Source organism: Lepisosteus oculatus, chromosome 29 (assembly GCF_040954835.1).
Source record: "Lepisosteus oculatus isolate fLepOcu1 chromosome 29, fLepOcu1.hap2, whole genome shotgun sequence".
Taxonomy (NCBI): Eukaryota; Metazoa; Chordata; class Actinopteri; order Semionotiformes; family Lepisosteidae; genus Lepisosteus; species Lepisosteus oculatus.
Window position 1 is genome coordinate 8,509,417 of NC_090724.1, and position 14,703 is coordinate 8,524,119.

Sequence of the window (14,703 nt, forward strand, 5' to 3'; positions counted from 1 at the left end):
TGCATCTCTGTGTCGTGGTTTTGGGTTCAAATCGAAGGCACAAGTTGTTGTTGTTCTGATCTTGTCACTTTGCTGCTCAATGACGTCTCAGGAAAAACACAGTCCAGCAGCAGCGCTCTGACAATCCTGGGTTTGATCTTTGCTGACGGTTGTTAGTTTGTTAAAGATAACGTGCGGATCAGCCAGTTCAATCTCTCACGTACAACTGGCTTGAAACTAACACCTTTACTGTGTTCATGTCTGTGTACCCGTCTCTGTTTCAGTGTTGCCATGAGAGAATTGATTCTGAAAGGCAGTATATGGAATAGAGATGATAATACATGGGTTGTTAAAATGGTTCATTTAAACACAGATGAAATTCATCATCATCTGGGGGGGATAGGGCTGATATAGCGCCCTCTGGTGTCTAGTGTACTTACTTACAGGAGGAGGCATTCACCCAAGCCCCATCAGAAGGTGTGTCCGATTTCATTGGTCAGTGGTGCCCAGTTTTCTACATGGACTTGATGGGAGTACAGTCAGTTAATAGTAGTTTTTTTTTTTTAGACATTTTACCCCCAAAAAACATCTGGGAGTTTCTTCCCAACCTTGAATTTAACCATGTGAATTTAACATGTGACCTGTTCTTAAGTCAATAAATTAATCTTAACGTCCAAGTTTTGTTTGCAGTGACAGTGTGACCTTCCTGCTGGGGGCGCAGACAGGGGGTGCCCCTGACCCGAGCAGGCATTGAGGGGGTGAGAGTTTGGGAACACTCGCAGGAAAGCAAGCTACCTATGATATATGATATATGATATATGATATATGATATATGATATATGATATATGATATATGATATATGAAATATTATATATTCATCCATGTTTCACTGTGTTATGAAACCAAGGCAGTTTGTGTCCTTTTAAAATTTTTTAAAATGTTTTTAAAAACTCAAGGGCACATGTTTCTGAGACCCACCCCTGAACCATCAAAAACAACCGGGAGTGGGTCCCTGAAACTGTGTAACATTACCATCCGTATTGCAAAGCTCCTGTAAGGGCAAAAATGCTCCGACTTCTGAAAGAATCTCAGTTTGGCTGCAGGGAGGGGGACTGGGAGTTTCATCCAACACATCTATACACACCCTTGGGTGGACAGTGTAGTCTCACCTGCTTTCATCAAGACATTTTTGCCCCTTTCCAAATCACGTGCAGTGTAGTTTCACCCTCCCATGGTGCCCTGTGCCCTGTCGCCAGCCCTCCCCTGCCTCCGAATGGGCTCCTGAGGGGACTGACTCGCTCCACAGCCTGCTGTCCCAGCCCTCCCCTGCCTCCGAATGGGCTCCTGAGGGGACTGACTCGCTCCACAGCCTGCTGTCCCAGCCCTCCCCTGCCTCCGAATGGGCTCCTGAGGGGACTGACTCGCTCCACAGCCTGCTGTCCCAGCCCTCCCCTGCCGCGCAGCGAATCCGCCGGCGATGTCTTCGGAAAGCTAAACGTGCTTGAGGCAGCGTTAAACATTAAAATGAAACGTGATCCCCCACGGTGTGGCGCCCCGCCCCCTGCTTGACGAACACAATAGCGGGGATGGAGCCTGCGGCCGCAGGAGGGGGGGGGTCCTGGCTGGGAGGGAGGCAGGGCCAGATGTTGGGAAACTAATGCTGCCTGGGAGCAGCTGGGCTGGGCTGGACTGCTGGCTAATAGATGTGCAATCGCACTCACACGATGACATCACTGGCTGTGCTGCACGGGGGGGGGCTACAGACAGGGAGGGAGGGAGGGAGCCCAGCTAAGAGCAGAAGAGCTCAGAGACAGGAGCAGAGTGAGCGTGAGGGAGAGAGCGAGGGAGAGGCACCGAGAGAGGGAACGGGACACCGTCGGCATCACAGTCAGGGAGAGCTCTCTCTCCAGGAGCCGGCGCGCATCAGTGGGAAGAAAGAGATTTTTGTCGTCGGCTTTTTTGGGAGGGGGTTCTGTCTTCCTCTCCCCCCCTCCCCCCTGTCCTCTCCTCTCCTCTCCTCTCCCCTCATCCTCCAAACCCTGCTCCCTTCGTCGGGCCGACCCCCCCGGGCATGCTCCTTAAGCCCAAGTATGACCGCTTTCGCAACGACTCCGTGACCTCCTCCGATGACCTGATGCAGAACTTAGCCATGAGCGGCAAAGTGGCCAGCACGCCGGCCAGCTCCGCCTCCCCCGCGCCCCCGCCGCCGCCGCCCACCCTCGGACCCCTGGGCCGCCACCCCTACCCCCCACCTGCCCTGGCGGAGTCCCCCTGCCCAGAGGCGGACCAGGATGGGACCACCACCTTCTGCATGCTCATCCCCAGGATGCCGCAGTGGAAGTTCTCCAACGCGTCGGCCTTCCTCAGCAGGAGCCCATCCAGCTCCAGCTCCAGCTCCAGCGGCAGCGGCGGGAAGGACGCCGGGGCCAAGAGCGCCCCCCAGGGGACAGCCGGGCCCGCGGCCCCGTCCAGCGGCCCCGTGGCCAGCCTGGCAGCCGTTCTGAACTCCTGTGACCCGGTGTGCGTCACCCCTTGTTCCCTGCAGGCCGTGAGCAGGCTGCGCGGCGCGGCGGGCAGCGGCCCCGGGGTGCCCGCCGCGGGCATGAGCCGGAGGCCCCGCGTGGACGGCGTGAGGCTGGGCGGGGAGGACTTCACCCACAAGGGCAGCTTCATCCACAAGCCCTCGCAGGGCTGGCTGCACCCCGACAAGAAGATCGCAGGGCCGGGGGTGTCCTACATAGTCAGGGTAAGTGTGCGTCGCACGCGCGTAGCCCTCCTCCCGCGCCCCTGCGGCGGCTTCGCTGTGGGCCCCAGCAGGAGCCCTGAAGCTGTGCTCACAGGGAGATGAGCTGCCTGTGTTTTGCAGGGTCATTCACTCTCCTGGGCTGCAGTGTTTCTTAACCTGCTTGGGGTCTCCTAAGCTCTTTTCTTTTCACCTCACACGCTGTGCAACAGCAGTGCATGCCAGGCCTAGCTCCCGTGCTTCGAGGTGCGTGCCTGGGAGAGGGAACGGAGGGATTAAGTGTGTGCCCGGGGCTGTGTGGCTGCGACTGCGTGTTTGTTCCGGACGAGGTTTGTTTTTCTGGTTTTGGTAGATCTCCAGATGGGTTCTGTTGTGACCCCTTTGCTGGTTGAATTCTCTTTTTTGAGTCTTGCAGGCTGTTTCTACACTGCAGCCCTTGTTGTCTGGACAGTGCTTCGCAGTACCGTGTTCCTAGGCCGTGTGTACCTGTGATCTTCCTGTGGCTTGTAGCTGACCGTGTCACGGTGAATGCGTGCTTTGTTTGTGTGTCTGCGTCAGCATCCTTATTTGTGCTGGTGTGACAGTGTGGGCACCAGCTGGCGCGTTCTTTTGTGTGAGTATCGGGGGGCTGGATTCTGGATGTATGTGTTGGTCTTGTAGTTTCTGTTGCTGTGAGCGAGCACGCACCCCAGCTGGCCTGTCAGACAGCCCTACACTGCGACTGAGTCTTTAGTTGAACATCCACAGAATTCGAACAGACTGTGGACTTGTGTTCAGTTTCAGTGACCTGCTTGTTTGTGTGCCACTGACCCTTGATGGGAGTATATACAGTGTCTTTTCCTTTTTTGTGTGTGTGGGGGGGTGTTGCTAGCTTTATAGAAATACACAGACCACTCCTGCTTTCAATCTCATGCTCCAAAATCACTGTCCCAATTCTAAAACGTTTTCTTCCAAAATGTTTTTTTTTAATTTGCAGAGCCCATCAGTAGAAGGGGGAGGGGAGGGAGGGAGAGTCTTTCTGAAACAATAAATATTGCTCTCTAGAGAAATCTGTAGCACATAGCATTACTTAGGTCTATAGTGGTGACAGCAACTCACACAAGGCTAGACAGAATTACTATAAATAAAGTGACATTTTTAGAAGGGCAGGTAAACACCATGTCACATCACAGCATCTAGATACAAACCACCTGTCAACAACAGTTTTTCATGCACTTTGAAGCATTGTTTGAGAAGCTGTACTCTAACAGCAAAGCTATAAAGAAGCAGTGCATTAGTTGTCAGGGAGAGCAGGAGGGAGGTTGGTCTGACTTTACAGCACACAAGGGGTTAACCAATGAGACAGGCCCCAAGACGTCAGCGATCTACCAAACTCCCCCCTCCTCCCATCTTACCGATGGCTCCATATTCCTGCTGTCTGATCTGAAGCAGGCCTTGTAATTGTATTACACAAGGCTGCATTCATTCCTATATTCAATTAAACTTAATCAAAGTCATTGGCCTCACATGAGTTGGAGGAATAACAGGCCGACCTTGCAGGAATCAGCAGGGCAGTCGGCAGTGGTGGTGAGCTGAGCCAGCTGCTGCCCATTTAATTTGATCTGGGCAGCACCCACTTCCTCCCCTCGACCCCAGGGCAACCTCCTGCCCCCTTCACCCTCTCTTCCCCACAGGGGGTCGGACAGGTAGAGCCTGCAGCCCCCAGAGACATCAACACTAACCACCCCTGGGGCTGCTGTGGTTCGTTTCAGCAGAGTGCTCTCTAACCAGGAGGCTACCCCCTAAGTCTGATTCATAGGTTTCTGGATCAGATCGCTCACTTCTGGAGGTTTAAAGTGATTGGAAATCAGTATTTTTATTAGGAGCTCAAATACTGTGAGTTCTGAGTGGAGCCACTGCTGAGCACATCGTCCCCTGAGCCACCTGAACCCCTGGACTGCTTTGTCTGTTACCCCACTTCTGTAATCACAACATCAACCACAGTACCACCCTTCAATATAGCTCCTTGCATGGTCCATCGTCTCATGCTTTTACTCAAGTCGCATTCATAATGCTTTGCTTTTTAAATAAAAGGTTGAGACTGTTGCTGCCCTCAGCTAATAAAAACATAAAAACACGAAGAAGGCTGCAACCGGGAGACAGCTGTTCAACTCACCCAGACCACTTTCTTGGCTGTGTCTGATTAGTCTGCAGATTCTATGAAAGGAACCAACCTCAATAGCATGGCATGTTCCATACTCCCACAACGCTTTGTGTAAAGACGTGTCTACTGTTACTACCACTAGTATTCAACTACTACCTTTACTTATATTAACAACACCAAAAGGGTGTAGTTGCCCCCATTGTTACTTCTCTGCAGACCCTGGACTCTGTGCAGGACCCCTCTAGTGTCTAGCACCTTACTGCTGGTTGTGGTAACAGGGACAGGCCAGTTGATTGCTCTAGAGAGCGAAGTGGAGCTGGAATTTCTGTCCAGGCTCTTGTTGTTCATCTGTTCTCCCATTTTCTTCTTTTTTCCGTTGAGTCAGTCGCAGGAATTTTTTTTCCCCGCTCAGCCTTTGTCCGATCGGGGGTTCACAGGTTGTGGGGGTTCCCCGAGTCACCAAGAGTAGCACTCATGGCTACTCCTGTGCGTGCAGAGAACAGAATTCAAGCTGACAGCCAGGACCTCAGGCCTATAGGCTGCAGAGATCTCAGGCCAGGGAAGAGGACTGTGGGGGAGGGCCTGTCCAGGTCTCTGCTCATTGCCCTGGTGAGGAAAGGGTAGAGCTACATTAGACTGCCAGTGCCTGAGGGGAGTGTTACCGCAGCGTGGTTCTGGAGAGATCGCTCCTATCCCAAGCGGCAGCTAGCGATAATGACTTGTTAATGTGTTTGTGCATTGTGAGAGTGCAGATCCGAGGATGTGCATTGTGAGTTCGTGTGCTGGTGAAATCATCGCCTCAGCATCTGCACCAGCCTAGAAACTGACACCATTCCCCTCTCAGCTAGGAATAGAATGTGCCAGAGCAACATAAAAAAACTAACTGAGCTCATTAGGAAATGGTTGGCATCCATGCCCCACACTCAGTGATCTGGCCTTGAGGACTGTTGGAAGCACGTTTTAATCGGGATCAGTGCTGCATTGCATTGCAGGATGGCTTTGCAGTTTTTAATTGCTGCAGTTAATTGACTATCATTCTGAAGGGGCTCATCTTTACGGAGATGCAGATTGCGAGCCCCGGCTGATAACGCTGAGCTGTGAGGGTCACTCATGTCTCTACAGGGGTTTGACACCAGACTCCCCAGGCACTTACACAGCCTCAAATGAAACCTGAGTACTGTAGAGCCTCCTGCCCCCTCCTGCCTGAACACCCCCTCCCCCAGCAGGCCCTGCAGGAGCTGGCTCAGAGCTCCCTGGGATCTCGTCATGAACCAGTTCCTACCTGGTGAGAGTCAGGTATGATGTCACAAAGATAATGATGTCACAAAGGGGAATTCCTAGACCTGCATGCAGCAGCTGGTGGGCACAAAGTCCTCAGACAGGGTGACATCATTCTAGCAAACCTGCTGTTATGCTTTCAGCAGAGCTTCCATACTGCTGTCTTTAGTTACACCGGCAAATGTGGTCATATTCAGGAGCTCTTCAGCCCACCCATTTCTTCTGATGGCCAGTTGTCCGTGCCAATTTATTGTGCATAAGCAGCACTGCTACTGTACCCCTGGGGGGGCGGATCACTCCGTATTCTCGCTTTACCCCGCCCAGGGCCTGCGGCAGGGGGAGCTCAAGCCGGATTCAGTGATGGGGCCAGGGGGAGCCCCCCCTAGAACCATATCTCCCCCAACCCATCAGGGCCATGAACACACAGAGGGGTCCCCATGGCAGCTTGTACCAGATCACTGGCTCCGGCCGCCTCCCCCTGTCACTCCGGGACCTGTTCTGACCACAGCGCCATCAGGCTGACCTGCAGGGCAACATTTTCCCACCTGTGTCCCAGAAAAGACACAGTTTGTTTCCCTGACCCACCGAATGACTGGTGTTCTGTCATTCCTTAAACAGGAAACGAGGACAAATTGACCTAATGGGGGCAGGAAGGACCCGACTCTAACAGCTCTTTTTCCTTCCAGTACATGGGCTGCATCGAGGTCCTGAAATCCATGAGGTCCCTGGACTTCAACACCCGCACGCAGGTGACCAGGTAAGACGAGATCTCTGCTGCCGCCCGGCTGGCTGCCTCTGGTAGCTGAGGGTTTGCGCGCGGTCCTGCCATATTCAACGCTGTATTTGCGGTGATCTGAAAGCAACACGGGCGGCGTGGTGGCTCAGTGGTTAGCATTGCTGAACCCTGTCTGTGCTGTCCGTGTGGAGTCTGTATGTTCTCTCTGTGTTTGCACAGGTTTCCCCCAGGTGCTCTGATTTCCTCCCACAGTCCATATGCATACTGGCAGGCTTATTGGCCCTGGTGTGTCTATATGTACGTGCCCTGAGCTGGACTGGTGTCCCATCCAGGGTGTACCCTGCTTTAATCCCATTGCTTGCTGGGATTGACTCTGGCTCTCCCATGACCCCAAAAGGGAGGGATGGATAGATGGATGAAGGCAACGCTCCTTCTGGGAGCCACAGACCTTGCGGTCCACTGGAGCACAGGCACTGTCCGGCCTGCTCAGCTCGTCAGGAGTTAACTGGCCCGTCAGGGAACTTGTTATGCCTGAAGGGGCGTTACATTAAAATAAACTTCAGATGGATCTGGAAAGAGATCTTTGTCTTGGATGTTGTGTTCGAATGTGAGAATGAGCAAAGCCACGATTAGGGTATTTTGCTTTCAGTTTGCCCCTTTCTTTTTTGTGTGCCTGCTTTGTTTTACACCCCATTTTGCAACGTGGCAGTAAGAACTGCAGCAATATGTTTGACAGGAGTTACTGGGCTGTGAATTGGAAAATTGTCGGTATCACTTCTGATATATTTTTTTCTTTAGACAATAATAAAGGCAATTAAGGAAGGAATGGTAACAGGCATCATTTCAACCATGAGATATTAAGATGTAAAGAAAGTAAACTGCCTTTTGAGTTAGAGCATGTGAGAGCTTGCAGGACAGAATGCTACATAACTGGAGAAGTCAAACTCCAATGTGATGTCAGCCAATCCAGATGTTTTCCTCACATCTACGTACAGCACTGTAATTATTAGACATCAGTCTGGAATGTGTAAGAAGACACCAGGGTTGGGACAGGGAACCTTCTTTGTCAATTAACACTGTAGTATTGGCCCCTGCGGACAGGGCGCCCTCTGCTGTTGCCGGTGCAGTACTGCCTTGAAGTTCAGAGCATTTTCGTATCTGAGGCCACAGAGAGGACAGTAAATTCTCCAGGGGTGAAGAGAAATAAAACTTTGCTACAGAGCTGAGTCAGAGGTACAGGCGGGCCTTCCAGTCCAGCTCCCTGTAACTCCAGTGAGCTTCCTACACTCTCTGACTCTCATTCCAGTCGAACTATTAAAGGGGGAACTGCAGAGCTATTTTCATATTTCAGGGTTAGAAAGAATCAGCATTGATGAGGGCATTTCAAACCGCATTATAAGTAAAATGTACGCAGTAACTTGTAAAACCTCCACTTTGCACTACAAAATAAACTACATTTCCAGGTATGCGCACCGCCATGTTTTGCAATTCAGAACGAGGCATCAAAATGTCTGGTGATGTGTTGCGGCCCTGTTACATTGTGAACAACTAGGCTTGTGAATACTCTCCTAATCCAATAGAACTATTGCTCTTGATTTCAAGACAATTTTGCCGACAAATGTTACTTACTTATTAACTCTGCATGCAGATTACGTAGGGACATTTCTATGGTGAAATGTCTGCTACACAACCTGTTTTTATTCGCTTGTACATCACATTACATTACTCATTACGGGGACTACTGAGCAGGAAGGGCTGCTTCATGTCGCAATTCGTGGGAACTCGAATGCAAGTTTGTGACGAAATGGCGACTTACAGCACTTTCACAAAGTTCACGATTTTGGTAACTCGAAATTGGTAAAAATGTTCTATAATGTCAATGAATTTATTTTGTCACTGAGATTTAATAACCGGTCTGAGAAATTGGAACTGCAGCTCCCCTTTAATGTCACTAATCTTTTGATATTTGTGCAGAAAAGCTGACTGGTCATGAGCAAGAGAGTGGCCCATTATAGTCATTTAGATCTTTCTGTAGTCCCATCGTTAGTATATCGACATCGTCAGGCCCCAGCTTGTCTTTGGGAAATGGGAGGAATCCGGAGTAGCTGGCAAAAAACCCTGGAATCGAACTCGAGACCCTGGAGCTGGCAGGCAGCAGTTTTTAGCCAGCACACCACCCTGCCTGCCATTTTTCTCTCCAAGGAGCTCCCAGTTTTCCAGGTGCCGCAGGGCCGGCCGCAGGTTTTCGGAAGCGCCGATCGAGCTCGGCTGGAGCAGGGGAGCAGCCGGTCGGGAGAGGCGCTCTGGGCTCCGCTGTGCTTTTGCTCTCAGGTCTGTGTGAGGGGAGGTAGTGCAGCACCAGCCCAGCAATCAATACAGGGTAACAGGAGCCGCGCAGGGTGGGGGGGGGGCTAAGTGCAGGGAAGATGTATTATTGATGACAATCCCTAATGACAGGGGAGCGCTGCAGTCGGGCGGATTGATGTCCGCTGGCTCGAAATGTGGAAAAAAAAAAACCGTTGGGAAAGAAAAACATAGGAGAAAAAAAATAAACAGTCCGTTAACTCCTACACCACCAGCAGCAAACACAGCAGGAAGAGCCTCATTAGCACGCTCCCTGTGTCTGTTACAGGAGCTTGGTGGTCTTGCCCAAAGGGAGTGTAACAGCAGCTCCCTTAGTGAAACAGAAGGATCCTAGATGCTCTGGCCCTTCTGAAAGACAAACACAGCTAGAAGGAGATTTAAAAGACATGGGGCTCGGAATGCACAGGCATCCTGTGCCTGTTAAAGCTTGGAGTGCTTCACACCCAGGAGCTGCTTGCTATTAAAGTTGAATTAGGATAATCAGTACCATCACATTGGGGTGGGTTTTGGGGGAGCATGCTGGTTTTGTGTTTCAGCAAGTGGTGAAATACAGGAGAGTATGCACACCAACTGCACAGGTCTCTTCCATAGAGAACAGAGCCTGGACACTGACTGCTGAGAGCTCCAGACACAAACTGGACTGAACACAGAGCTCTCACACTGACTGCTGAGAGCTCGGGACATGAACTGGACTGAACACATGGCTATCACACTGACTGCTGAGAAATGGGACATGAACTGGACTGAACACACAGCTCTCACACGGACTGCTGAGAGCTCGGGACACGAACTGGACTGAACACACTGCTCTCACGCTGACTGCTGAGAGTTCGAGACACGAACTGGACTGAACACACAGCTCTCACGCTGACTGCTGAGAGCTCGGGACACGAACTGGACTGAACACACTGCTCTCACGCTGACTGCTGAGAGTTCGAGACACGAACTGGACTGAACACACAGCTCTCACGCTGACTGCTGAGAGCTCGAGACACAAACTGGACTGAACACACAGCTCTCACGCTGACTGCTGAGAGCTCCGGACACGAACTGGACTGAACACACAGCTCTCACGCTGACTGCTGAGAGCTCGGGACACGAACTGGACTGAACACACTGCTCTCACGCTGACTGCTGAGAGTTCGAGACACGAACTGGACTGAACACACAGCTCTCACGCTGACTGCTGAGAGCTCGAGACACAAACTGGACTGAACACACAGCTCTCACGCTGACTGCTGAGAGCTCCGGACACGAACTGGACTGAACACACAGCTCTCACGCTGACTGCTGAGAGCTCGGGACACGAACTGGACTGAACACACTGCTCTCACGCTGACTGCTGAGAGTTCGAGACACGAACTGGACTGAACACACAGCTCTCACGCTGACTGCTGAGAGCTCGAGACACAAACTGGACTGAACACACAGCTCTCACGCTGACTGCTGAGAGCTCCGGACACGAACTGGACTGAACACACAGCTCTCACGCTGACTGCTGAGAGCTCGGGACACGAACTGGACTGAACACACAGCTCTCACGCTGACTGCTGAGAGCTCAGGACACGAACTGGACTGAACACACAGCTCTCACGCTGACTGCTGAGAGCTCGAGACATGAACTGGACTAAACACACAGCTCTCACGCTGACTGCTGAGAGCTCGAGACATGAACTGGACTGAACACACAGCTCTCATGCTGACTGCTGAGAGCTCGAGACATGAACTACAACAAGCACGGATGTCTTAAGCTCAGTGCTAAGAGCCCCAGTACTCGGTGCTCTCTGCAGAAAGTCTTGATAACCAAGGAAGCAGAATCACTATGCTCATTGTGAAATTGCATGGCCATGCGTTAAGCCAGGGTAGAAATAGTTTTGAGCTGTGCTAAGTAGAATTACAATCAGGCTACATAGACAAGTCTGGTGCTTCTTCAGTAAATCATTACCTTTGTTTTGTTCATGTTTTGTTTTTATCTAGTTTTTCCATATGATGTGAGATGCCCCTCTCCTCTAGACTCTTACAGGCTTCTACACTGTTCTTTACCCAGACAGACTATTGATTTAAATTTTGGCAAATGTTCAGTCGGTGTTTGTGCAGCTGGAACCCTTCTCTGTTTGCACTCAGACTCTGTGTCAGTCAGGGGCACTGTGCGAGGATACACACCAATGTCAGCAGGCCCCGTGCAGTGCAGTGCTTTAGCGCGGTGTGCTGTGCCTCCACTACACAAACACAACCCTCCTGCTGCCCAAAGTGATTCAGGTGGACACCGCCCGCCTGACCACAAGTTCTTTTTGAATAAACTCGTTTATTTTAAGATGAGGGTTTTCAAAGGCCTCCAGAAACCAGAAAAAGTCCTCTATTCAGGAACGCGGTCTCCTGTTAAATTATTAAACTGCAATTTGATCAAGCCTGCGACTCTGGCTGAGTCACAGCTTCGCACAGGCTGTTGCCCCTGTGCCACGTGGTATCTGCCCCAGGGAGCATGTGTCTGTGCCTCTGATCAGATGATGCTGTGCCCCGGTTTAACTGGACACCCAAAGGCCACCCAAGATGAGCTCCAGTCCCCTGCCCTGCTCAACTTAGCTGCTTTCCTGCAGCGATAATGGAACTAATCAGCAGACTCCAAACAGAACCGACACTCGATCTCACACACCTCCTGCCTGGTGGTGCGCACTATAAGGCCTGATGCAGACTCTTGTGCAGAAGGCTGCTATTCATCTGCATGAAAATCGACATAATGTAGGAACCTGAGAGGTTGATAATGTGTTAATGTGGCACAGGTATGGTTTGCCTGTTTTGCAAGGAGAATTTTTACTCAGAATTCCCTGTCTTGCAAGTGTGGCGACTTTTGATGGCCCTGTGCATTGCTTCCCTTCCAGAGAGGCGATCAACAGGCTGTATGAAGCTGTGCCAGGTGTCAAGGGGGCCTGGAAAAAGAAGGTAAGCGGGCTGGGTGCCAGAGACCCTGCAGGACCAAGGTGGGAGACTCCTGGATGTTATCGTGTGAAGACAGACTTTGATCAACTATCCAGACTGAGTTTCTGAGAGTAACGCCCTGGAACCCGGCAACTAGAGCCACAACCTTAAAAACAATAACTGGATCCTCTCCTCTTCCCTCCCCTCTTTCTGTCCTCCTGTTTCTCCTTCTATCCCTTCCCCTCAAGTTCCCTCCTGACAAAATAATGGCGCAAAATAAAAGATGCATGACGGCCATTTCTTGCATGCCAACCTCGCCCACCCTCTCCACCAGATGGGCAGACAGACGAAGCGGGCGTGCCTGTCTGCAGGCTGTCTTCCTGCCTGCCCCTTGCTCACCTCACCTGGAGCTGACACGCCCTCGCTCTTCCCCTCCCCGCAGGCAATGAACAAGGCCCTGCAGTGCATCATGGGCAAGAGCAACCTGCGCTTTGCGGGCATGAGCATCGCGGTCAACATCTCCATCGAGGGCCTTAGCCTCCGGATGCCCGCTACCCGGCAGGTCAGTGCCCTGGTCCCTCTAGTCACAGGGCGGGGGGCTACTGCTCATCCCGGCTCCTGAGGGGGGAGGGGGTGCTCCCCAAGTGTGTTGCATGAAGTGGCTTCATGGAGACCCTCTGTTCCTGTCTTCCTCTCAGGTGATCGCTCACCACCCGATGCAGTCCATCTCCTTCGCCTCGGGTGGGGACACGGTGAGAGTTCTGACCCATGCTTTCTCAGCTCTTCTGCATTTGCGTGAAGCTCGGTGAAGTGGCTTTCCTTAGCTGAAGGTCAACGGAACATGAGCTCAGGTTTATGGAGTGTTTCCTGGAAGACCCATAGCCCGGGGAGCAAACTTTCCTTTCCCTTTCTTTCTGGAGGAAGGAGGGATCCTTCTCTCGCAGTAATGCATGCTGATTGCCTTAATATAATGTTCCAAGATTTTCTGAACAGCTTGCCACATTAGACTCATTTTAGACGCTGGAGAGAATTTTGTTTGTTACATCTGATCCCCTCTGCTCTGGATGTACAACAGCTATAAAAAACACTCCCAGTAAATTGACAGCCTCTTCATGCATTCCGTAGATGGAAGGCTCCCTCTAAGAGCCTTGCTGGGAAATCAAGAAATGTCTGTGTGGCTGATCACACTGTTCTGAAAGCCCACAGCAATTACCAGCTTTGAGTTCTATTTCTGTACCACATTTTAAAATGGATGTAAGTGAATGTAGATTTAGACTGGGGATGAGCAAGTCCAGAGCTCAGGGGTACATACCTGAAGGTATTACAAATATCCTTAAATGATATCTGAAGTGTTAAGAAGCAGGCAGACAATTTGGCATTATATGGAAATAATGGGTTCAGTTTAATGACAGTTTAATGGGCCAGTGACCCTTGAATGTGTGTTTGTTGTGGGTTTGCCGTGCTTTCAAGTAGCTGAGATGCTGACCTTTGACCTTTCCCTAATGTCTGGTTTAGGATACCCCGGATTATGTCGCCTACGTTGCTAAAGATCCAGTCAACCAGAGAGGTAAGGGAGCTCCAGTCTGAACCCCGCTAGGCTGAATTGGAGAAAAAGCTGTGCAGAGATGAAGCTGTCATCACATGGTGGTTGGCTAAGCTTCTGTAACCTTGCCCCCCTGTTCATTCATTTCCTCTGTTAATTTACTGGGCTTTGCAGTGAAGATCACACACCATTTCATTCGGACCTCGTTGCTAAATGTCCTACCTATCCATCCATTTTCTGGCTGCTTTATCTAATACAGGGTGGTGAAGGACCTGGAGCCGATCCCGGTGAAAGGGAGGGTACACACAGGCACAAACACACACTCTCGCACCAGGGCCATGTTTTCCCCAGAAGCTAGTTGACCTCCCAGTATGTCTTTGGACTGTGGGAGGGAGTCGGAGCACCGGTGCAAACACAGGGAGAACCCACATGGAATTGACACCAGGGCCTCGGTGCTGTGAAGCAGCAGTGCGAATCACCACACCACCCTGCCGCTCTCCACAACTATCGCACGTCAATAACAGCACTTGCAGAACGCTGCTCCCTTAGCCTCGGGATTGACTTCAGCGCATTTAGCCCCATTAGCTGTGGAAGGGCAACTCGAAGGGAGAACAGGGAGGATCTCACTTGCAGGAATCTCTCGCTCCAGGCCTGGGGATACAGTAGCTGCGGGTATATAGGGTGGGGCGGCTGTCCGTACAGTTTGGCCGAGCGCTGACGTGTCCGCCCCGCGTCTGTGTCCCGCCAGCCTGCCACATCCTGGAGTGCTGCGACGGCCTGGCCCAGAGCGTCATCAGCACCATCGGACAGGCGTTCGAGCTGCAGTTCAAACAGTACCTGCACAGCCCGCCCAAGGCCATCACCACCGCCGAGCGGTAAGCCCCCCGACTGCCGCGGACGCGCTGCCCCGCAAGGGCCTGCAGGGGGCGCCTGGGCCCCTGATCAGATCATTTCCCATCTGTCGACTCAGCTCATTTTGTCATATCACAGATAACACCAC

The 14,703-nt window shown here is 51.6% G+C and overlaps 1 protein-coding gene across 7 annotated transcripts in view; it reads left to right on the forward strand.

Annotated features, from left to right (window-relative positions):
- Window positions 1-14,703, forward strand: part of shc2 (SHC (Src homology 2 domain containing) transforming protein 2) — a 34,911-nt gene that overhangs the window by 11,875 nt on the left and 8,333 nt on the right. For 6 of the 7 annotated variants that reach the window (XM_069185942.1, XM_069185940.1, XM_069185939.1 and 3 more), the window contains 8 exons: window positions 2,526-2,726; window positions 6,831-6,901; window positions 9,083-9,211; window positions 12,124-12,184; window positions 12,603-12,722; window positions 12,859-12,912; window positions 13,676-13,727; window positions 14,452-14,578. In XM_069185942.1, coding sequence (XP_069042043.1) covers window positions 2,583-2,726; window positions 6,831-6,901; window positions 9,083-9,211; window positions 12,124-12,184; window positions 12,603-12,722; window positions 12,859-12,912; window positions 13,676-13,727; window positions 14,452-14,578 — 758 coding nt within the window. In that variant the 5' untranslated portion in view covers window positions 2,526-2,582. Of the gene's footprint in view, window positions 1-919; window positions 2,727-6,830; window positions 6,902-9,082; window positions 9,212-12,123; window positions 12,185-12,602; window positions 12,723-12,858; window positions 12,913-13,675; window positions 13,728-14,451; window positions 14,579-14,703 lie in introns of those variants that run through there. The other variant, XM_069185938.1, reaches the window with a different exon arrangement.